Below are 24,072 nucleotides of genomic sequence, written 5' to 3'. Positions count from 1 at the left end.
TACTCGACTGATTCCGCTATCCACAACGCGCGGAGAGCGGAGACGGAGTTTGCTGACCCAGGGCTCATCGGGCGGAGTTTCTGAGCGGGGAGGAAATGGAGTAAAAATGAAATGAAATGAAAATGAAATGAGGTATACCAAGTCACCCGTTTTAGTTTTCTCTGCACGAACGATAGATAGTATGCGGGGACATGTGTCCGTTTCCATGATTTTTGTCTTTGCTTTTTGGCATGTCACATGTACATATTCTTCTTCTTTGTCTTTGTCTTTCTCCTTTGTTGAAGGCCCCCCGGCAAACTCTACACTACACTACCTCACAGATCTGCGATTATACCCATGCAGCAGCAAACAGCGCAATTTCCTTTCTTCTGTCTCTCTTACATCACGACGGGGAAAGAAACCCTATTTTCCGTTATTCCCCAATGTTTGAATCTCTGCATCGGCTTTGTCCGTTTTGCTTCGGTTCGGTTCAGTCCAATTCGGTTCGGGACGGTTCGGTAGGGTTGGTATACCTACGGCTACGCTTCACTGCAACGCACTGCAACGCGTTGCACTGCATGAACAGCGCAAAACATCCCAGCTGCAAATCCCAATGCTCGCTCAATCCATACATACAACATTCCCAAAGCGGAAGAGATAAAGAAATATACTTCACACAACACCACTTTACCTTACCTCTGCGTGAAAACACTCTTTCCTCCCTAGCAAACCACCGTCACTATTACGCGCACATCGAGTCGCGCAGCCTATCCCCAGTACCCATCTACCTAGTCAGCGCCTGTCACCAAACGTCTGTCGGCCCATCTACCCATCCATGCACCCACCCCAACTCAGGTACACACACATATCAACGCGGAAGTGACACGGAGAATTTCCCCCCTCCACCATCCTAACCACACTACGCCCAAACCCACTAGCCCACCAAGCAAACAAACCCCCCCCCCCCCAGCGCAAGCCATCTCAAAAAGGCAAAAACCAGGCCCCCCGCGGCAGGCGAACTTTGGTTCCCCGCGCAGCGGCGTGCTTTTTAGTATGCGTATGCGTATGTCGTATGCGTATGTGTATGGGGTGTGTAAAAAGGGGCATGTTCGGGGGAGCGCGGAACGCCACTGCGCTAGCTGGCTGGCTGGCTAGCTAGGTGAGGGGGGAAAGTTTAACGCCTTCGCCGAACGGGCGATACGCTTCGTGATGCTTGCTTGCTGGGATGTGGTTGGGATGTGGGATGTGATTGGGATGTGGGTGGCGGAGCTAGACTCCCGGGGGGCGAAGGGCCGTTTCTATTGGGGGCTCTGTGGTTTTGCATGGGGGGGGGAGAAAACAAAAAACACGTTGGGGTTTTTTTTTAGTTTGGGGAAAAGAGGCGGCCATGCTTTGTGGCTTGGCGGTTTTTCTGCATCTAGGTCGCTGGTTGGAAATAGTTACATGTTTCGTTATGGCACATACCGTGACCGTGCACCTAACCTAGAACCACGTGCGAACTCGGCGAGTAAGATTTTTTGGTTTTCTTTCCTAGACTCATCGACGACGTCAATCGGCGCCAAGATCTACCAAAGCAAACACAATGGCAAAGCTTGTTCCAGAACATGGCAATCCCATCGTCTGACAAAGAAAGCGAAATTATTACCACCCGCAACATGCACCATTACTCTTGTTCCAAAAGCACACCGGACGGACGGTGCTTAGCCGAGTTGCTCCCGCCCATTGCTGTCGCCGATCAGATGGCCGGCATCTTCCCCCTTGACGCCCGCCACGCCCTTGCGCTTAGTTTTCTTCCGATCCCACAGGTCTACGAGCCATTCATGGGGTGAAGCCTCAATTGCGACTGGGCCGGGACATAGTGGAAGTTTTTGCCGATGATTCTTCTCGTATTCCAAGACGTGTTGATGATATCTAATCTCAGCAGCCATGCGTTCGACGACCTCTTTTGCTTGTTCGTTGTCGTCGTCGAGGAGGGCGAGAATGTTATCTGCTTCGGCTTTCGCCACGTCCGCCGTCATCGAGATGAAGTGGGAAAAGTATTGGCGCTTGTAGACTTCTAGAGCGGTGTCAATTGGGGGCGCAAGGTCGCCCAGGTCGCGGATGATGAAGAAGGGAGTCTCAGTGTAGTTCCAGCAGTCCGTTGTATGCAGCGAGTTTCGGTGGTACACTTGTACGTCGAAGAGGTGGACTTTCGTAGCACCTTTGATGGTGGCATTGAGCAATTCCTGCCTCAATTCCTCCACGTCCAGACTCGAGTTGAAAACGGGATCGCTGGAATCAAGATCGACATATGAAGTTTCGTGCTTAGTAACGCGAACGCGGGCAAAGAGTGAGTGAACCTGTCCAAGGCGCAGGTACGGGATGTCTTTACTTCCGACGAGCTCAATGACCTCGCAGCCGTTCCTTGTACGTAGATCGATACACACATCGGTGATGTTTCCAACAGGCTTCTGAGAACGAGCATGCTTGAGGATCCGCTTGATGCGGCCATGAACCGACTGGTAAGAAGCCCAGTTACTGATGAAGACGTTTTCACAGCAGCGTTCGACGCAGACAGTGTCTTGAAGCTCAGGATCACGTCGATAAGGCAGAATTGCGGGATTAAGCTTGTGGATGTAAATATCCGGAAATACTTCCGACACGTTGTGCAGAGTGTATGCTGCAGGAGAAAGCAAGATGATGTGAGTTCGTCCATTCTTCAGGTTTTGGCCCTTGAACGACTTCACCACGCTGAGAACGACTTCGGTCATGGTTGGGTTTGGACGAGGCGGATGGCATGTTTGCGTACCATGTTGTCCAATACTTGCTGTCAAGTCGCGAAAGATTTCTCCGGTATCTTTACCATGAGGTCGGAGTGGGTAGTGTAAGTCGGGCCGGTTGCCAGAAATCATATGATGCGTGCAGTGCGTTGTATAGAGGGCGACACGATCACCGTGATTCATATAGTAGAAGGCCCCGTTGACTGCATCCAGAGCCTTTTTGAGGCATTCTTTTGTTACATAGTATCTGCAGCAGTCACTAGTCAGCGTCGCAAGATAGTGCGTCCTCAGGACACCCACCCATTGTCCACTACGAATATCACATCGATAGTTGTGTCCGGAAGCGGTGTTTGGTTGTGTAGGACTCCTTCAACCTCCACAGCAACAGCAAATTCTTCGTAGTCGCAAGTCAACAGCTTAACTTGGGGAAATATCCTCACCGCTGCTCGTAGAGTACTGGGTATTGGTATTGACTTTGCTAGGGCATGGACATCCGGCTGGTCATCCAGCTGGTCGTGATGAGAGTCCATGGCAGTAGGGAGTTGTCTGGCCAAGTGTCCCATAACGGAAGCGAGCTTGTTGCCGCTGCAGGGAGTCAGCAAAGTGCTCTGGTTAATCTGGCGTGGCCTCTGAGATGACATTGTCAAGCAGGGTATGACACAACGATTTGGTGACGGAATCCTGGAACGCGGCAACTCACTTGCGCGCATACTTCCTAGTAAACGCTTCGATTATCGCATCGTCCGTTGCCGCTTCAATGTCATCGTCATCGGCGACATCCTCGCAGACCACAATTGACGGCGAAGAGATGATCGGCAAGTGGCCCTCAGAAACATCGCCACTATCACCACTGGTCTCTCCTGTTCCCGTACGACGCAAGCGCGGGAAGCTATTCGTGAAGAGGCGCAGGCGTGACGACCGACGTTTTGCTGCTTCCGGACGGCTTCCATCATTCTGAATCACGCTCTCGAGAGCCTGTTGCGCAGAATTGCGTTCGCTGCGGGCAATATCAACAGACGAGCTAGGTAGCGGGGGTTCGTGTGACGTCGAAGCTTCATACAGCGGCCAGGGGGTAGTTTCTACTGGGGAGGATATGACTGCTGGACCGCCGTTCTTGCACTGGTCCTGACTGTTGTTGCGTGAGTAGGGCATTGCATCCTCCATGCTCGAGTCTGATGCCGAAGAGCGACTGTGCCTGTTCTTACGTATCGTCAGAGGCTGTCCGCTGGGGATCTGGCTAACAGGCAGTGGTGTCACGGCCCACGTTGACTGTGCCTTGAGTGGGTTTGTCCAATAAAACTCGCGTGTTTCGAGACTGTAATCTAGCGGCGAGCGCCAGATGTTGCTCTTGATCTCGTCGATGATATCGTCTAATGGACCAAACACGCACTGATCGGTCTGCTGAAGGTGTATAGATTTACGAAGCATGCGACGGCCAAAGGTTGCTCTGCGTGACTTTTTCTGGATGAAAAGTGGGGGAGGACAAAGCGCGGCATGGTGCGATAGCACATTTGTTGTTGTTATTGTAGCCATTATGGACATGTCGTAGCGTGACAGATGAAACTCTTCCTTCACCGTTGCGTGCGCTTTCACCACCAGCTCAACCCTGACGGCAGGCAAAGCTCTGCCTATCGATAATGCAGCTGCAAGATGTAACAGAATGAATAGAAAGAGTAGCCAATACAATACGTCTGCCGATGACAGATATCAAAACCTGGAGGCTGCTATTCGGGACGTGGAATAGCTGATTCAAGAGTGTGAAAAGTCAAGAAAGAATTGAATAGAAGTCACCTACTTGATCGTTTGGAAAGAGCACATCGTGGACGCCTGCCGTCTGGTATCTCGAGTACGTCATTGCCTTCCTTTCTAGAGCAAACCATCAAATACGCGGGGAAAGGCCTTTGCAGTATGAACTTGAGACATCTGGAATGGTCTGACACCAGGTAATATGTTTTCAAATGCGAAGGCAGGTGCTGCATTCCACTTGTGGCTCCTCCTGGATGCATTTGTCAAGATACAAGCATACTACCTCGTCCCATGGGATGTTGCACGTCTCAGAGAACATCGTTTACGTCTTTGCAATCCTCGATACAACCGCTTCTAGCTGCTTCTTCATATCCTCTGCGGTCTCAACGTCGCCGTTGCGAAAGCGAATCTGGGGTCGAGATCAGAATGACTGTATACTTACAACTTCTTCGGAAGCCTTACTATGTCTTCCCCGGCGCCAGCGCCGAAGAGTATAGGCTCAGAGAGGGTGGCGTTTACTGCTTTCTTCACACGCTCTTCCCACACACCCTCCCAGTTCCATTCTGCTGGGCGACGATTTCGTCCCAGTGATGGACTCTCAGGTGTGCTCTCTGAGGTGCCCTGAAGAGTCTCGGAGGGAGACTGCTGCGTCTGCAAGAAAGGGGCCCGGTGTGCTCGCCAGGCATGATACGCGCCTGGATTTGCTGCAGCTTGGAGTGGCACAGAGTCCAAAACCGACTCTTCGCTAAAGGTTGAGCGGATGTAATCCAGCATGATGACCATTGGAACTTCTATGGTAGGCGGAGCAACGTCGGATGAGTTCATGGTAACGCTATCAAAGTCTGCACGTACGGACGTAACACTCCGGGCCGGACTGCCTACAGTCGAGCCACTCGCTTTGCGAGGTTCTGTTGCAGATTTTCCGGCCCGTCCAAACCACTGTGGGAAGCCGTGTCGAAGACTGAATCCTCCCGGCGGCAGCCTTTCATCATCCGTTGCACTGACGGTATCGGTATCCGAAGACCCAGTCGTGTAAGTGTACGTCGTCAGTGGCGTGAGCAACGGGTGGAACACATCGGTGGAAAAGGTCACGAGAGGTGGCAGAGTAGGATAGTTGGGTGGGAAGGATACTTGGAAACGCAAGACTGCAGGTGCATATGGACCTGCCAAACGGGATTAACAATGCACGGAACTGGGCATCAACGCAGCACGGCCAGCTCTGGCTTAGGGCTCAGTATGTCAATACCTTTCCGCACGAAGATGACGCCTACCCACAGCGACGGGTCGCCTGGTGTGATGCTCACGAAGACGCCGTCGAGCTGTGCATAGCGCAGACTAGAGCTGTGGGCGGTCAGATCAGTACGCGTAGCCAATGACCTCGACCTACAACTCGACCAGCAAATGCTGCCGGCGGAAAGACGCAATGGACGGCGACATATCGTGGGGCACAGTGAAGGCGGTTTGGCGACGACGGCTGTAGGCCGGCAGTCGAGTCGAAGCGGATGCTGGTTTCACGCTAGCAATGCATGTCCGATCCACCAGACGGTACATCTTGAGCCTGCAACACCACGACGTCTCACCGCAACCGCAAAAGACATGGCCAGCAGCAGCTTGATGGTCTCGTGGTGCGCGCTCACCTTCCTCGCGCTCATGTCCGTCGACGTGTCAGCGCCGCACTGGCGAGCATTCCCACGTGGGCGCTGCTCGCGATCCACAATCACTCACCAGGACGGCAAGTCTTTCACGGTGACACGGCGATGATTTTTTCGACCCTCATCTGTTTGCCTTTGGTCGTTCAGATTGGCCTATGTCGCGGCAAAGCTTCCCGTAGAGAGCGGCCGCCAACAGCGGTAGTGCGCAAGCTGCAGTGCTTCCGACTCTTCCTTCAACTTGTTGTTCGAGTGCCCGAAACCCAAATGCAAGTCGGATGTGACGAGAGTTTGTGCGACCACACAGATCTGGAGTGTGCTGGCTCCAGTCGACGCGAAACCGGGTACAAAAGGATACGATGGCATCCAAACACCACTGCCGAGGGGCCACCTCACATGCACACCGCTGGCGTTTGACTGGGGAGGGCTGCAGCAATTGAGATGATCGGAGAAATCGATCCACGCTGTCGGGTCCTATTGTTATCCTCGCTTTGCTTCTACCATCGATCCACAATCTTGACGGTAGGGCTTTCTCAATGCATGCCCAAGATCCCTTGGAATCCCACAATCCCACAATTCCAAGTGCGCGTGGACGCACGCAGCTCACCGGCATCTCGACGTATCTCACGGCTACGGATGCAAAGCACCGACTCATTCCTGCGTAGGCGAAAGTAACAGCCAGCGGTAACCCCACCTCGAGATTCGTTTGAAGCAATCAGACCACCAGGGCCGGAAGCCTGGCGCTACCAGAAGCCACCAAGAAGGACTGGTCGTCTCAAGCTACTGCCTTGTACCCTGCCCGTCGCAAAGTCTCGCGTGGAAGTTACAAGCCACCTCCTAGTCGATTTCTGCAGCAGCCTTATGTCCACACCGCCATCATCTTGTATGGGGCACGGCCCACTCAAACTTGCGTCGAGACAACCGTTATACCTTACCGTTTTGGCCGTGAGCAGGGCACGCTTGCAAACCATAGCCACCGTGCTGCGACAACTCAGCTTGCGATACGCCACGGAAGAACACCCGAAGCCACCAGAACGCTGGGAAGCGTTGGACTGGGCAGCAACACAGACCTACGTTGGCACAAAACTCTGTCAGCTGATGTAAATGAGGCCATTGACGACTCAAAGTTTATGAGATGATGATTCCCGATGACGGAACCTTGCGTCGAGCGATGGATGAATGTTTGAGCAACAGTCACGTAGCCTGCAATTCAATTTGATAATCGCACTGTTACGCGGGGATGGCACATGGGTCAGCAAGTAAATTCGCCGGATGCGGAGCGCTAGGGAACTGATCTTGGTGACGCCGAGTCGTCGTTTTTTTGTTGTACCAAACGGGGCGCGTCGCCCTGACGATGATCTGTATCGGCATGTTTTGCAGCAAGGCTACGCAAAAAACCATGCGCCTCGCTGTGCGCGCGTGACACATTTGGGCAAAAGTTGCTTTTTTATGCGGTCGCTTTTGTTGCCGGCTACAGATTACACCGCCAACAGTTTGGCTTGGCAGAGCAATTGCGGCTCGATGCCACGATGCCGGCGACACGACGACATGGACAGCGACAGGCCTCTGCCCATTGGTCCATGCAGTCTTTCTAGAAAGTTACTGTCGCCCGTTCCCCCTTGCTGACTCGCAAGCCCAAAATTTATTCCATCGCTACTTACGTCGGCGTTATTCGGGTGCCCCCTGGAAATCAGTCGGAAGAAGTCCTATTTGCTGCATTGGCTGTCGGGGAACGGGAAGCATCTTCCGCTTCTTACCTATTATGGCCAGTTACAGCACGGCGTCCGCAAAACTCGTGGTCACAGCAGGGAGCCCTAGACTTGGTTGTCGAGTTAAGACTAGTCTTCTGTAGCCGCATCCGCGAGCTTGGGTTTATTTCAGCCCGCATGCTTTTCCGGGGGCGTGCGCTGCTGATCTACTTTCGCGAGCCCAACGCTCTTGCAAACGCCTTACTTGTTTGCGCTTAGCCGGACCAATGCCATGGATCCGCGCAGTCGGTCCCAGTCCTACGTTGGGACCAGAGCTACTCCGGCCATGCCTGTTACTCAGGGGCACACAATTGCTCTTCTCAACCGGCGACCTGGAGTCACAAATGATCTGAGGCTAGCAGCAATTTGGCTGCCAACACACTCCGAGCTGCCGGCAGGCATGACGCCGTTGTTGTCAAAGTTACGGCACCACGGATCCGCTCTCATCTTATATTCGCTGGTCCTTCCGTGCTGTGCTCATCCGTCCATACGACGTATCCTTACCCTGAACAATCACCGCTCCTTTCTCCGTTTCCTCCCCGCCGTCACATCCTTGTCCATCCAGGACGCCACTTAAATCTTGCTCTCTCTCCCTTATACAACCTGACTCTCGCCCTTGCAACCGATCTGACGCAACTTGCACATGTCTTATTTGCCTCGATCAACTCACTTAAATACTGTCCTCTCCCACTAGCCTTGGTGTTTCTCAGCCTCCCGAATTCTACTCCACTGCTCCAACACCACATCCATGGCTCCGTACGGCAGGCTCTCTACCCTTGGTAGTGGCAATGCACCCTTCCCAACTCGACAGATGGCTATCCTGGGTACGTTCTTCTGTCATGTCTGAAGATAGGGAAGGCCATTGCTAACCATAGCAGCACTTTGCCGGATATGTGAGCCAATAGCATTCATGTCCATCTTCCCTTACGCATACTTCATGGTCGAAGACTTCTCGGTTGGAAAAGGCAAGGCCGAAATAGCCATGTACACAGGCATGGTTACATCGTCATTTGCCTTCATGGAGTGCATCAGCGGAATCTTCTGGGGCCGATTGAGCGACAGGATTGGGCGAAAAAAGGTTCTACTTGGGGGCCTGTTCGGCACTGGGTTGAGCATGCTTCTTTTCGGATTTGCGCGAAGTCTGCCCATGGCATTGGTTGCTCGGGCTCTCGGAGGTTTACTGAACGGGTGAGGTCATCGTGCCAGCTAGCGCTTGAACTTTCCGCTAACCGAATATGCAGGAACATCGGCGTTCTCCAAACAACGGTTGCGGAGCTGGTGACGGATGAAAAGCACCAACGTAAGTTTTCCGCGCATGCTACTACGGTTTCGGGCAGGGCTGACTTCAATAGCGCGTGCTTATTCCATTATGCCTTTCGTATGGTGCCTTGGGTAAGTTTGTTCTCGGGAGTTTATTTGGAACACGACTGACCGCTATTTGCAGCACTATCATCGGCGCAACACTTGGCGGTGTCCTTGCACGTCCCGCGAAGGCATGGACACCTTTCGTTGGCACCATTTTCGAAACATACCCGTACCTTCTTCCGAATCTGGTTTGCGCTGCAGTGGTGGTGTTTGGGCTGGCTGTTGGTATCCTCTTTTTGGAAGAGACGCACGAAGATCGGAAATTCGACCGGGATTCTGGATGCGCGGCAGGGCAGTGGCTCCTGCGAAAAGTCTGGAAGCGAGATGTACCCGCGACATTTTCCGACAAGGATGCGCTGCTTGACGAGATGAGGAGCATGCTCGCAGATCACGACAGCAAACCACAAGGCTTCCAAAGCAACAACAGCTCGCCAACCCTGTGCAGCACCCGTACTTCAATTTCGGAACCGCCTTCATTTTTCCTCGACAAGGAAGCGCCACAAGCGCCGACTCTTCGACAGGCCTTCTCGAAGCAAGTGTGTTTGAACATTGTGTGCTACGGCATCCTTGCCTTGTACGTCAGTTCTGCCAAACTATTAACAAATGCTAATTGATCTGCAGCCACACAATTTCCCTGGAACAACTCCTGCCTATCATGATGTCGAAACAAGTGCCAAAGCACGAGGCGCAGCAACTCCCATTCTACTTCTCCGGAGGATTCGGCTGGACGACGCAGAAGACAGGAGGGTTTCTGGCCATGCAAGGTGCTCTCCAAATGATTGCCCAGGTCTTCCTCTTCCCCTACCTCAGCAAGAAGCTTGGGAGTCTGCGCACATTCTGGATCACCCTATCTTTGTACCCGCTTCTTTACATCCTCGCCCCCTACCTGGCGCTCCTTCCGACAAACCTTCGAACTCCCGGCCTTATGGTGCTGCTTGTGGCCAAAGTCACGTTCCAATCGCTTTCCTACCCATCTCTCGCCATCATCTTGGCCAATTCTTCGCCATCGAAACGAGTTCTTGGAACGTTAAACGGGGCCGCTGCATCGGCAGCCAGCATCTCGCGCGGTTTCGGCCCAACAATATCCGGTGCCATGGACAGCTGGGGTGAGCACATTGGCATGTCTGGCCTCGCTTGGTGGACAATCGCAGGTGTCGCGTTTCTCGGCTGGGCACCAGGTTTCTTCCTGCAAGAGGGCAACAAGCGATCGATCTACGCCAGAATACCCGAGGACGAGGAGTCGCTGGCCGACTCCATGTCCGACACGGCGTCCATCATCACACTCACGGCCGATGAGCCCGTGGAAACGGTCCTCTCCAAATAGACACGCTTACACACACATCAACGACCACACACACACAAAAAAGAAACGGCGCAAAACACGGCATTATTAGACATACCAGGGTTCAGCAAAAAAGAACATTTCGGAGTTTCTTTATCTCGGGATTCTCCAACCTCACACTGCATATCACTCGGCGCAAAATCTTCACACGACTTTTTCATCTTTACAGCGGCATTGTACTTTATTATTTTAATGGGTGGTCCTTTTGCGGGTTTTTTGTCGGATGAATATTTATAGATGGAAGGGAAAGGAAAGGAAAGGCTCATAACCTCACACCAGCGATGGTGATGCTATATGAGCAAAAGGCGTTTGTTTGTTGCATTGCACAAGAACAGAATACCCCCAGTAGATAGATAGCTCTCTTTGTATTTTCATTTATTTCCGACTCATCGATTGGCTTTTTTGTATTAGTTTTTGGACACATGGACTAGGTAGTAGGGGGGTTTAGAATAGGGTCGCTTTTGCTAGCTAAGCTGGGCTTGCTTGCAAAAGCAGATATGATGGGCATTGGAGAAATACAGGTTCTTTTCACAACGCACATATGATGGCATCTTGCGCTGATTCGTTGTGAGCAAGTTTAGTTTGTTACGCGCTGGGGTTAAACAGAGGGACTTGCTCAAGGCGAAACTTTGCTTCACTTTTTCACCGCGCGGCCTTTTTGGACCAGGAAACACTCTACCCTTACCGGTCCAACTCGGCATCCCAGACAGGGCAAGCAAGAGGCAAGGCAAGGCAAAACAGCATGACCGACCAACCAGCCGACGTAATCAATCAATGACTCCATCCATCCCATCCATCATCAAACCAAGCAAATCACAAATCATCGGAGCAAGATCCAGCCCTCCGCCTCCGACAGGACAGACAGACCGCCAGCCCACCTCCCCTAGTCTGCGTAAATCAGCAGTTAAGTCCCCGTGCTGAAAGGGTGACTCGTGTACCCTAGTCTCTCTCGCCCCTGCCACCCCCGGTCGGGCTATTTTCCTCCCGGTGCGAAATTTGAAACGACAAAACGACCGACGCGAAACGGTTGTTCTATTGCTGCTTCCATGCTGCCTTCCATCCGCCTTCCACGCTGGGGCCAGGTGCGTGCGTATGTGCGTGCGCGCGTGCGTGCGCGTACTAGGGGAAGGTGGCTAGGGTGCTTAGTCGTGGGTGGTGCGAGTCAGGGGCGGTGGGTATGGAGGGCTATTTGTTGGTCGTCTGAGGGCCGGGGGGGATGCTTGGTTTTGGGGCCGGGGAGGTGAGTTTCGACTTGTGTTGTGGTGAAGGGAGGTTTGTGCGTTGCGCTTTGCTGCGGTGGGGAGGCGAGTGATCATAGCTGGTGGTTGATGGGTGGAAGTTGCCGGGGGGAGGGCGATCTTGATCTTGGGCGCGACGATGATGTGGTGTGCTCATGTCATGTCTGTTTGTGCCCTGTGCCTGTGCCTGGGTCTGGGTTTAGGTCGGTCTGGGTTGGTTGGCTGGTTGGTTGGTTGGTGTGCTTTGCTTGCCCTGGTCCCCCACTTTCCATTCTCGATTGCTATTGGGGAGGTGGGTGGACGATCTTCTGTTGATGTGTCGCTTGGACTCGTTTGATGGTTCGTTGGGGGGGAACGCGTGTGGGTTGGCAGCAGCGCGAAGGGGGGGGGGGCTTGGATGGGGTTTGATTACGCCGATGTGATGGCCTTGCAGATGTGATGGGCTCTGCTTTGGTTACACGGTATGCTAGGGGGGCCATGCTGACAACGTGATCTTGTTGGGTAGACTACCTCGCAATGCAATGGTTTGCATGTTCGCATGTGCTTGTTGAAACAGGCCCTCGACGGTTATTGTTGAGGTTTGCATCCACTGTTTGTCGTTGTGCTGGTCCAATGGGGCCAGGTTGTCGCTTGTTACATGGAGCAGCCACGATCCTCTTCATTGTCTCGTCGTCTCACCTCACCCACTTGCTTGCAGACCTGGACTTCTTCCTACCTGTCGCTCACTCGCCGCAATCACATGGAGTGGCATCCTGGACGGTTCTGTCGCTGTTGTTGACGGCTACAGGTATCCTTTTTGTCGAGGCAGCACTTCCTCTCCTCATTGGAGGAACTCCGCTCGCGGCGCTTCTTCTTCCGCGATGGTTCTGTCCACGTCCAAGCATGTCATGTCGACTTGCTGCACGCACATCACGGAGTGCACTGGGGTGACTACGACTTGCGCACTGATCAAGTCAAGTGGTTGTCCAAGTCGACAGTAGTATTGATAATAGCAATGTCTGATGGCGGTGGTGTTTGATAGAGGGGTCAGAGGCGCGAGTGATAGGGTCCACCTCCACATGAATCATAAGCCGCGGCAAAGGTAGCTATCTTGCCCACGACCGATAAGGGATGTGTTAGTCCATGCTCCCGTCGAATGCCTTCCCAGTCAGCCATGAGAGATGGAGGGCACCAGACGACGACACCCAGCCCGCCCTGCCACTGCCCATTAATCCTGGCCTTGCCGTCGCCGTCGACGACCCAGTCTCTGCCCAGCAAGCCGTCTGACACTGCGCGGTGCGGGGGCACATGAGCTTGCCGACGAGTGAGAGGTCGGTCAAGCTTGTGCACGACATTGCCAGCGCGCGCGCGGAACTGCCATGCGCCCTGATGATGAAGCGCCCTCTGGAGGAGTCTCATGACGCCGAGCTCCCTTCGCCCTCGGACTCGATCGCCTCGGCCAAACCGCCCTCGCCCACGGTCGCTGCTGCTGCGAGCAACGCGTCGTCGTTCCGCAATGTCAGCGCCTGCAACCGCTGCCGCCTGCGCAAGAACCGCTGCGACCAGCGCCTGCCCTCGTGCGCGTCGTGCGACAAGGCGGGCGTCAAGTGCACGGGCTACGATCCCATTACGAAGCGCGAGATTCCCCGCAGGTATGTCGTCTGTTGGTGTTGATGTTGGTGCTGCAGCTATAGCTCTTGTTGCAGCAGTAGAGGTCGTAGTAGCAGTGCTCGGTGTAGACTAACCCGCCCCAGCTATGTGTGGTACCTCGAAACACGCGTCGCCTACCTCGAGTCGCTGCTGAACGAGCACGCCGTCCCCTTCCAGCCCGCCCAAGACTTCAACCCGGCCTTCCACGCCGACGACAGCTCCGCAGTCAGGCCCGTCTCGGCGCCCCAAAACCGCAATGGCAGCACAGCCGTCCCGTCCAATGCGTCCACCAAGGAGGAGAACGAAAAGTACGACCGCGAGAAGCTCACCAAGCTCGTGTCCAACATCGGCATGGTGTCGGTCCAGGGCGCCAGCGACCCGCGCTATCTAGGCTCTACGTCTGGCATCTCGTTCGCCCGCGTTGTCTTCGCCGCCGTCAAGAGCTCCGTGTCGGGCTCGTCCTCTGAGCGCGGCAGTAACCGCGGCGGCAAGGCGACTATGGCGGCTGTCGACGGCGGGACCTCGATGCGCGACTCCTTCTTCGGCCTGCACACCAAGCCCACGTTCCGCCAGGCCCCCTTCCCCGACCGCGACCTCGGCGCCCGCCTAGTCGAGCTGTACTTTGAGCACGCGAATCCGCAGATCCCCATCCTGCACCGCGGCGAGTTCATGGAGCTGTTTGAGCGCGTCTACGCCAACGGGGAGCGCCACCGCACCTCGCGCGAGTCGTACATGCTGAACATCGTCTTTGCCATAGGCGCCGGTATTATACTGGGCAGCTCCGACGCCGCCGACTCGCCGCCCTCAGACAATCCCGTGTCGCCGAACAAGTCCCGCTCCTCGCCCCCCAGCAGCAAGCGACGGCGACTTGCAGGCCAGCAGCACCAGCCCGAGGAGTACCACGCCTCTGCAATCGTCCACCTCGAAAACTTTCTCGGCTCTTCGCCCGCTGCGGACCGTCCCGACGGTTTCGGTGGGGGGCTGGAGGAGCTGCAGGCTGTATTGCTTCTTGCCGGCTTTGCCCTGCTGCGACCCGTCGCCCCTGGCTTGTGGTACATTGTTGGTGTGGCCGTCCGTCTCGGAGTCGACTTGGGGTTGCACTACGAAGACGGTGTGGGAATTGACGGGGCAGGCTCGGAGGACCACGCTGCTGGGAAGCCCGAATTCAAAGCCGAGGACTGCCAGAATGGCCCCACCGCGGCTGCAGGTCGTGCAAACTCTCCCAAAATAGACGCAAAGGAGAGGGGTCGCAGACAGTGGGTACGCGATCTGCGACGGCGGCTGTGGTGGTGTGTGTATTCGTTGGATCGGCTGGTCAGCACATGTGTAGGCAGACCATTTGTGAGTGTTTTTCTGCGCCCTTCTCAACCTGCGCCAGGAAGCTAACAAATCACAGGGTATCACAGATCAAATCGTGACGACTGAGTTCCCCTCGCTCCTCGATGATCGCTACATCACCAAGGAGGGATTTCTCGATCCGCCTCCACACCAAGCACAGCCGACGTACAAGATTGTTGCCCATCACTATTTCCGCCTCAGACTGCTGCAGTCTGAAATTCTACAGGTTCTGCAGCACCGCCAGGCACAGCAGGCACGAGTTAGTGGTGCAAATCAAGCCAATGAGTTTATGCACACAAAACTGCCTTCGCCTTTCTTGGCAAACTTCGACTCGTTCCGCGCCTGGCGAGCCGACATTGACAGACGCTTGCTGGAATGGAAGGACGCTGCCCCATCACAAATGGATGCGGGCGTGCAGTTCTCGCCGCTTTTCTTGGAACTTAACTACTGGCAAGCCCTGATTATGCTGTACCGGCAAAGTCTGGTGGTCCCCTCTGGCCTACAGAGTGAGCTTGGTGCTACGGGGTCTGATGTTGGCAGTCCATCTATTGCCAGCATGGAGGAACGGGAAGACGAAGACTTGGTCTTCCTCAAGGTGGCTGAAGCGGGCCAGAAGGTCCTGAAGTTGTATCGACAGCTGCATCGCGTGCACCTTGTCAACTACACGTTTCTGGCTACCCATCATTTGTTCATGGCTGGTCAGTCCTCTAGCAGTTATTATCACTGACGAAGCTGACTCCTCCCAGGTATTTCCTTTTTGTACGCTGTGTGGCACAGTATACATGTACGCAGCCTACTGGTACGTTTGGCTCCCTCCTGAGTATCATCTCATAGCAGTGTACTGACTGTCTGCAGTCTCTCGACGACGTCGACTTCACCGTCTTAGCTGCAACATCCGTCCTAGGCGACCTTATGGACAAGTGCCCACCAGCAGAAGCCTGTCGAGACGCCTTCGACCGGATGAGCAAAGCGACCATCCAGATGTGCATGTCCACAACCGGCTTCGGCCCACAAGCCCTCCGTGCACTCCCACAAATGCAGCACCACCGTCAGCCATCCACTTCACCTACCACAACATATACGGACACGGCCAGGAACCCCAACTACTTCCAACAACAGCACTCGCGACGCCCTATACCACGCTTCGACATGAACCTCAAAGACCTATTCTCCGACGACGAAACAGACAAACGATCCTTCAGCCGTGTCAGCAACCAGGTCAACGCCATGCGCCCCCCACCAACCCCAGCAGTAAAAGAGAACATCTTCACAGCCGACCTAAAAATCAGCCCCCAACTCCGAACCCACGGCTTCGCCTTCCCGACTGCCCAAACAATCCACTCTCCACAGCAAAATCACCCCCAACCCCGGCAATCCTTCTCCCCGCCCCCAGCACAACCAAACACCCTCCCCTCCCCCTACCACCTCCCAAACCAACTCCCCTACAACGCTTTCACACAGAATATCAACCCCTCCTACCCAGATCTCGGCTTCAACGACCTCGACTTCCTCGACAGCTTCCCCGTGCACGGCGGCAGCGTCGCCGCAGACGGAAACGCTAGTGGTGCGAGTGCCAGCGGCAACGCAATGCAGGACGTGGGGATTGGGTTCGGCATGGGGTTTGGCGACGGGACGCATGATTGGAGCGATGGGAATGGGTTTGATTTGTTCGATGGGTTTTTCTTCGGCCCTGGGGGTACGGGTATGTAGTGCATTGATTCGCTGGCTTGACTTGACTTGCCGTGTTTTGCTCTGCTCTATTGGAAATGATGCCCGCTGATGTGCGTGTGGGGGATGGGTTTGTGGGGGCGGGTGGCTTGCGCTGTTTGTGTGGGTTGTGCGTGATGCATGGTGTGTCTCACCGGTGCGATGGCGTGGGGTTGGGTGAAAGCGGGGGTCGGCGACCTCCGATGGGGTGCGCTTAGTCAGGTCTGGACTTGGGGCTTGGGTTTGAATGCAGACGCGGACGCGGACTTGTATGATAGAAAAGTTTCTCATGAATGTGTATGTGTATGTGTTGATTAACGATGGGCTGTGGATATATCTGGATACTCCGCCTTTACACTCAGTAAAGCAAAAGGTTTCCTGGTGGAATGGCATGTGTGTGTTTTGTTCTCGAATTAAAATTGCAGGAATCAACGCAATATTCAAGACCGGCTAGGCGTTTACCAGGTGTGGTCGGGTCAGGAAAATTGTTAATGGGTTTTGGTTGTGCAAGGCAGACGTGAACTCTTAAGAAGTGTATATGACCAGACACTTCTTAAGAGTTAATATGCATTATTTGATCTCGCAGTCCTGCAAGGACAAGGACGAGTTGCAAAAACCACCACGATACTATAGATTAGATCAACTCTGGCACTCTGGCACTCTGGCACAGGTTGGCTTGCCACTGAAACCAGTCAATTCGTAACATATTGTCTTGAACATGTGAAACTCCTTTGTTTGTGTACTTGCATGTACATATACGACAGCTCGTAGATACATTCGTTGTTTCTTCACTTTCTCTCAAAGAGTATACAGAGCTTCCAACCTTTTCTAATGCCCAGTTCATCATTGTGGTTAGCATGCCGAGTTGCTTTTGTTGGTATGCCATGATTGTTATATGAACATTGTGCTCAGTCGCAGGTGCGATGCAAAGTGTGAGCACAATGTAAAGAGGCTGAATATTGAACCATGTAAGTCGAATCGTATAAGTTCCTGCTCTTGTTGATCTTAGTAAAAACACAAACCCCCGTAACTAAGCTTCTTTTGACAGAGAGCCTAAAATTTCTTGTATACCTCAATTACGGCTGATCGTTCACACCTTACATTCTATACTATACGATGGATCAAGCCAAGAAAGATCATGTGCTGCGTCGATTAACCCGGTTTTTCCAATTGCACCTTTCGGTACGAACACTACACTTCTACCACAACGACCAGGTCGATGATCCAAGCATCCCAAACTATCATCTCCGACGCGCAAGGCTGCTATTGTTCAGATTCCTTCATTTCGGGTTGAAACTGTCCGCAGAACGATTCCCGCATGATCATATGCTGCTTCGATGGGTTTTCACAGGGTACACAACCAACGGACCATTCCAAGAATGTGGCCCTGGCGAAGACGAACGGGTTGCCGACGACACCATAATGCTATCAAGAGATGAGCTTTTGAAAGGTATTTTGTACCACTCCGTTTCGAACACGCACGACAACGGCAAACCAATACATGATACGTTGAAGGATCTTTACGTGTATTTCATGGATGCCATGGTCTCGAACGAGTACCTGCGAACCTGGCATGCCGGACAGAAGGTTGCCTGTGAATGGAATTCTCTCAGCGAAAGGCACACACTGGAATTCCTGACCGGGTTCGAGATTGGAAAAGATGCCATGGCCCGATGGGGGGCAGAAATCGATAAAAGAGCTGTACATGACCTTACGTATTGGCGCAGCAGGGAATTCCAGGACGAACCTTTGAAAACAGAATGTAATCTGTTCGACCAGGAGTTCTTCATCTTGGAGAACGAAGCGAGTAGTTTTATCCAGAACCTCAGCTTTCAAGAGCATTGTGCGAATAAGCAGGACTGGTGTGTACCTATGCAGGGGTATGAATTGCCCGACGAGATGTGTCCAATGTGTTCCTCTACATACGACCGAGTCAATACGTCGGCATTGAATCCCTGGGACCATACTAGACCTACTCCGGTCCAACTACGCTGCAAACACATCATGTGTTTCCGCTGCTTCACCGACAATACTAGCGAAGCGGCAGTGGGTTGCCCGATTTGTAGCACCGCACTGTCACCACCAACCCCGCAGCAGATGAACGAGAAAGAACTGAACGAGGATATAAGCCACATCAAACCGCTCTTCCTAAACGGTACATTACCATGCTCTAAATATGCCAAGTACCTACTCCCAATCGTGAGCGCATACCTGGCAAAGCTCCCGTCCGCACTTCCCGCGCCAGATTACTCCTCGGAGTATTTCAACTTTGCGAACTGGACGGACCGTGAGATGGGTTTTGAGGCACCCCTTCAAACACTAAACTACGTGCAAGGATTAGTATATGGCTTAGATTACCGTGGTTGGGAAGAGCTTGACCACGCCCGTTGCCAGTTGGCTGTGGATTGTATGCGTCTTGCTCGCGACCGTCTCGAAGCGTTTTTGAATGGGGATGAGCAGGTTTATAAGATTGTCTGTAAGAGGCAGTTATATGTGCGCGCTCGATATGAGGGTGTTTGCCTCAGTTTTGCATTGGCGTCCTGGATTCGAAAGATTCACGTCATGTAGATGGTCAGAAGGGGCGGAGTGTGGAATGAGGTATTTTGGGTGTGTTTTGATTGTACTATATAATGATCTGTTTGGTAGAATTAGTGCTTCAATGCTGTCGGCTTGCATACTGGAATATACTCTAACCTATCGGCATCTCATGCAGGACGAAGATTGGTCTTGTCTTAATGCAGTGCTTTGCCTCTACTGTCAGTCAAGATACTAATTCCGTCATGTTTTGTTTTCTGTTCACCACCACTACTTTGAGCGCCAAAGAACCCAACCGAAGTCTCCGACCCTCATGTACCGAGATGCTACTGTCAATCTCTGCTCCTCCCCTTGAAACTGTGTACCAAGCATACTCACTTCTATGCCTCAGCTGTTCAAAAAAGAACAACTTAGTGCTTTACTAGGCATTTGAATCCATAAATCCTATGTCTTTTTCTTGGAACAGATCGGGAGATTCTACTACAAAGGTCATTCTTTTACTCATAAGTTTCCAAGCAGAACGAGAAACCAAACATATATACCAAAAACATCCCCACTACGGTTTCATGAAGTACCAAAAACACGAATGAGCCAATAGGGACCAAGATTTTTGAGCTCCTGTTTCTTTCTCGATATGATGTTTGCCATTCATAATCCAAAGTATAACGCATGATGGCTCATGACGGTTCAAAAATGACTCTCAACGACATCATGGGAAGTTTGGCCCGGCGGACACTAATAAAAAAGCTCGTTTCCTTCCACTTTCTCACATGACTCTAAAATTCGAAATGGAATACTACGCACACTATGAAAACGTCAACGTCAAAACCCCCTGAATCGAAAACTTCCCAAATGACGACGAATGGATACAAACCGACTGATGTAAACGCATCTGGCATCTTGTTCTCTGCTTCCTGCTATTTTGTTTTATCTTTACATAAAAAAACAATAACTACGACAGACTTATGAGTGTCGAGAATATTAATCGATATCTCAACATCCAAAAATGCAACAGGGGACAAGCAATGTGAGTTTCTCGCTTCTCTGCTCCCTGTTGTAAACTCTATGGTTACACAAAAAAAGAAACATGAGAAAGTGATGAGTAACCGGGATACCAATCAATATCTCAATGTCCAGAAACACAATTAAAGAGATATGATGTGAGTTACTTTCTTTCCTCTCTACGACGACACTCTATCAGCACACAAAACTACACCACCAAATAACCATGAGATTTCGGTGCACCAGTCAACAATCCAACATCTAAAAAGGCTGCCGTTCTGAGTTATGAGAACTTCCTTCTCCTCCGCTATACAGCCCCGAAACAAGATGTGATGGCGAAACGACAGCACAAAAAGACGATGACGACTCTATGTCTACATCGTTACAAAGAACATAGCATTTCTGCATTCTCTTGAAGATCTCTATCCATGATCATGGTATCGTGTAACACAAGCCCTCAGCTCCAAAGCCATATAGTACTATGCATATGTAGACAAACATGTGTTCGGTCACCTTTTCATTCAACACCACGTCTCATGATAGCCGTTGGTATGGTTTTGAAAACACATCGAGACTCGTGTGGTCGAGTTTGGACAGTCCATAGTCCGCAGGACGCAGACGTTTTATCTCAGGGGGAAGAAGAGGTCACAAACATGTTCGCGTAACACAAAGCTTTTGAAGTAGATGTATGTATCATTGAGCAGAAGGTACCAAAGCCATAGAAACATACCTTTGGGGTTTAGAAGATGAGGCATTGTAAAAGACGGTGAGTGAGGAGACACCGCAGCCATCATCAGAACCACCTTCGGATTTGGCAGAAATAGTATAGTGAGTGAGGAAAAGATCATGGCGAAAATTGGATCCGTTTTATATGGATGGGACAAGCAAGCAGACATGAAAACATGGTGACATGCATTAGAGGTTTTCGGGATAAAGTATCGAACAAAAGAGATACTGCAAATAAATGTGTAGTTTAGGAACAGGCATTCAATCTATGCCCTTGTTGTTGTTCATTTTGAACTTATGAGGTAGGGTGACGAGGGAGAAACTCGAATAGTGGGAGAGCGGTTTATATATACCCACACCGACCGCCCATCACATGACTGAATTCCCGAACGATTTGAGGTCTGAGTTTCATCCGCATATATTGATACTGCCAGGTTACTCCATGAATATACATCTTCCTTATTTAACATCAACCCAGCATATTCCAATACATACACAGTAGCAAAAACGGTGTTCTAAAAAGACTGATGGGCAAGATCATGTTCAGACATGGTTTGCTACACTCGATGAGCGAAAACTTCTTTCTTCTGCCAATAGTGTGGACGGAATTATAGTGTTGACTGGATGATGTGCAAATAATCCCCATGTCAAAGACCTGCATAAACATGAGCGGACTATCCCTCACCTTACCTCTGCCTTTCTCGTTCCCAGCTCCCAAAAAGCCTATGGCTACAGTGAAATGGCCGTATGTTAGCCAAACAAGCACAGTTCCATACCACACAGAAGCATTATCAATTCAATACCAAGGCTGGAAACACAGAGTTCCAAGATACGTCCATTTTAGTACGCCCCAAAAACCCATCAGAGCGCGTCAATCCTATCCTACATTCAATCTCTTTTCCAGTATCCCATGTTCCCTTTTCATTACCACGTGTCTCACCCTTCCCTCACTGGTAGTCACTCGAACTATACTGCCTATTTCCCCCTCCTCCACCGCCACCACGGCCTCCCCTGCCACCGCGTCCACCCCTGTCATTACCCTGATACCCGCCTCTTCCTCCATCACCACCGTTGCGTCCGAGGATTTCGTCTGCGGGGCGATAGAACCTCTCGTCACGAAGCGAGTTGTTGTTTGGAGCCTGGCGCGGTGGTGGTCCGCTCTGATACTGCTGCTGCTGTTGATGTTGCTGCGGGTTGTTCATCCAAGCCGGGCGCTGTGCAGGCGGGGCGGCATATCCACCCTGACCCTGCCAGCCGCCGTTCATTGGGGGAGGAACCCAGCCGGGAGGAGGCGGAGGGACGAAGTTGCCGTTCTGAGGAGGTGCCCAACCGTTGCCCCCGGGGAAAGGCGGGGGAGGGTAGTTTTGCTGGCCTCCGTAGCCTCCGCGGTTGTTGTTGTTGTTGTTGTTATACCCGCCCCGGTTGTCGTTGTATCCGCCACGGCCGTTCGAGTAGCCTCCTCGTCCACCGCCATTCTGGAAGTCGCCACGGTTGTCGTTGTATCCTCCTCGTCCACCACCTCCGCCGCCACGTCCACGGTATCCGCCACGTTGGCCACCACGATCTTGATTGCGACGTACGGCGGCAGCATCACCAGCGTTGAGGGCGGGAGTGTTGAGCTTTACGCCTTTGAGGAGGACGGAGCGGTGGGCTTGGTCGGAGCTGACAGGCGGCATTTCGTAGTAAACCCTAAGACAATGTTAGTTAACGATACAGGATATTGACAGGAGCAACATACCTCATTGAGCCGTCTTGCACGATCTCGAAGTCGGTGTCGCCGTCCACATCGAACGGCGGGACTAGTTGACTATCTAGCACAAACATATCGTGTGGCTCGATGTGACCGTGTAGTGCACGGCTTTTCTCGGGATCGATTTCGTGCTTCTGCACACCCTTGCGGTACAGTGCCAAGTTGACATCCTCAAACATCCCGCCCTCTTGCGAGAACATCAGAGTCTCCTTGCCAAATTCGTTTCGCTTCTGCTCGTCCTCAGAGAGTTCCGGGTATTTCGTCGCCATGGCCTCGAGTAGTCGCTTCTCGTCAATGAATGGTAGGACAGCGACACCCTGCCAGGCGAACTTCTTGCCGTTCAAGTCGATGAGGAAGTCTTCAGGGTAGAAGTCGACAATTGGACTGTTGGGATCTGACATGAGCTCCCGGAATGGCTCTGGAATAGTGTGGTTCGAGGCCGCAGGCATGACACCCATGAGTTGCTCGTATGGATGGAATGGTTTCCCCTTCTCAAAGAGATCACGAGGTTCCATATCCTCCAAACCTACGAAGTCCGCAGCGAAGGGGGCGTAGTGGTGGGGGAAATACCAGGTCCAAGATGGGCAGCCTTGCATATAGTAGGCAAGAACCCAACAAAGACCTTCGGCATACTGGCGCGCAACTGTGTTGCGGAATTTAACGTCATTGGGGTCGACGTGAAACTTTTGCGCGTAGTACCGCTCTTCGTAGCCGGGCTCCCAGAGCATGACAGTATCTGCAGGAGTGCCATCCTCGTTCAATTTGGGCTTCTCGGACGACGATTCAGGCACAACGGGAGTGTTTCGACCAGGTGTACCGTTGTCAGCATCCTCTATCTCATCAACCTTACGTTTTCCTAGTTGAACAGGGGTATCAGCACCAGACGCTGGTTCGGGGTCTTGTGTCATCTCTGTATCGGGAACCGCGGTCCCATCCGCTTTGGCCTTCATCAGTTCCTTCAGACGAGCAGCAGCACTCTTGTTCGTTTGCGTGTCTCGGTTGTGGAGAACGTCCTTGTGTGCATCGCGCACTGTGTTTGATTGCGCGTCTTGAGGAGCGAAGAACATAACACCAGAGTTAAGATAAGTACTGGTATCCTCCTTCACACGCTTGGGCGGGGGTGCAGCAGCATCATTGTAGCCCCCTCGCCCACCACCTCGTCCACCACGTCTACCAGAATTCTGTGCTTCGCGGCGGGCGCGGTTCGCAGCCTGACGATCAGAGACCTCTTTTCGCTTTTTGAAAATATCGGCCTCTTTCCCAGCCAATGCAGTGAGAATCTGCTGCACACGGCGCATATCTGGGTAACCGTCTTTCGTTACGTAGTCATCCATCTCAGCCGCGAGATCGCGCCAGATGCTGATGAGTAAGTCGATACCTTGGTCGCGAATCTCCAAGCTAGGCAGATGAGGAAGGAAATCGTTTCCGACGAAGAAACACATGAACACCCAGTCATCCAGAGAGCGCTCTAGATCATACTTGAACTTGCGCTTGGGATTGTCCATCTCTACTGCGAGGTATTCTCGCAGAATTCCGGTGTGTAGCCAAATGTACGGCTT

The 24,072-nt window shown here is 52.5% G+C and overlaps 7 protein-coding genes across 7 annotated transcripts; 5 read left to right on the top strand and 2 right to left on the bottom strand.

Moving 5' to 3' along the window:
* Positions 1-1,436: 1,436 nt before the first annotated feature.
* P153DRAFT_396022 (uncharacterized protein) lies at positions 1,437-4,271 on the bottom strand (the record flags this gene model as incomplete). Its single annotated transcript, XM_033671447.1, has 3 exons — positions 1,437-2,985; positions 3,039-3,323; positions 3,439-4,271. The coding sequence occupies 3 exons, from the start codon at positions 4,269-4,271 to the stop codon at positions 1,680-1,682; spliced, it is 2,424 nt and encodes an 807-aa protein (XP_033525017.1). The 3' UTR covers positions 1,437-1,679.
* Positions 4,272-4,806: 535 nt separating this feature from the next.
* Positions 4,807-5,921, bottom strand: P153DRAFT_289138 (uncharacterized protein; the record flags this gene model as incomplete). Its single annotated transcript, XM_033663636.1, has 4 exons — positions 4,807-4,893; positions 4,947-5,647; positions 5,731-5,825; positions 5,872-5,921. 4 exons carry the CDS (start codon positions 5,919-5,921, stop codon positions 4,807-4,809), a joined length of 933 nt encoding a protein of 310 aa, XP_033525016.1.
* Positions 5,922-6,050: 129 nt separating this feature from the next.
* On the top strand, positions 6,051-6,422 carry P153DRAFT_366187 (uncharacterized protein). Its single transcript, XM_033667993.1, has one exon. It carries the CDS (start codon positions 6,081-6,083, stop codon positions 6,243-6,245), a length of 165 nt encoding a protein of 54 aa, XP_033525015.1. The 5' UTR covers positions 6,051-6,080; the 3' UTR covers positions 6,246-6,422.
* A 2,207-nt stretch (positions 6,423-8,629) lies between these two features.
* Positions 8,630-10,570, top strand: P153DRAFT_375335 (MFS general substrate transporter; the record flags this gene model as incomplete). Its single annotated transcript, XM_033669580.1, has 6 exons — positions 8,630-8,705; positions 8,760-9,069; positions 9,123-9,181; positions 9,234-9,273; positions 9,326-9,820; positions 9,868-10,570. 6 exons carry the CDS (start codon positions 8,630-8,632, stop codon positions 10,568-10,570), a joined length of 1,683 nt encoding a protein of 560 aa, XP_033525014.1.
* A 1,672-nt stretch (positions 10,571-12,242) lies between these two features.
* On the top strand, positions 12,243-12,935 carry P153DRAFT_222059 (uncharacterized protein). The gene has a single exon (XM_033662635.1). It carries the CDS (start codon positions 12,343-12,345, stop codon positions 12,754-12,756), a length of 414 nt encoding a protein of 137 aa, XP_033525013.1. The 5' UTR covers positions 12,243-12,342; the 3' UTR covers positions 12,757-12,935.
* A 262-nt stretch (positions 12,936-13,197) lies between these two features.
* P153DRAFT_289112 (uncharacterized protein) lies at positions 13,198-16,503 on the top strand (the record flags this gene model as incomplete). The annotated part of the gene is made up of 5 exons (XM_033663633.1): positions 13,198-13,457; positions 13,560-14,796; positions 14,852-15,491; positions 15,540-15,592; positions 15,649-16,503. 5 exons carry the CDS (start codon positions 13,198-13,200, stop codon positions 16,501-16,503), a joined length of 3,045 nt encoding a protein of 1,014 aa, XP_033525012.1.
* A 1,113-nt stretch (positions 16,504-17,616) lies between these two features.
* P153DRAFT_430791 (uncharacterized protein) lies at positions 17,617-19,108 on the top strand (the record flags this gene model as incomplete). Its single annotated transcript, XM_033672857.1, has 1 exon — positions 17,617-19,108. The coding sequence occupies one exon, from the start codon at positions 17,617-17,619 to the stop codon at positions 19,066-19,068; it is 1,452 nt and encodes a 483-aa protein (XP_033525011.1). The 3' UTR covers positions 19,069-19,108.
* Positions 19,109-24,072: the final 4,964 nt, after the last annotated feature.

This window comes from Dothidotthia symphoricarpi (genome assembly GCF_010015815.1).
Source record: "Dothidotthia symphoricarpi CBS 119687 unplaced genomic scaffold P153scaffold_8, whole genome shotgun sequence".
NCBI classification, from domain to species: Eukaryota; Fungi; Ascomycota; class Dothideomycetes; order Pleosporales; family Dothidotthiaceae; genus Dothidotthia; species Dothidotthia symphoricarpi.
The sequence above is the reverse complement of the archived record's forward strand: the minus strand, read 5'-3'. Positions and strand labels throughout refer to the sequence as shown.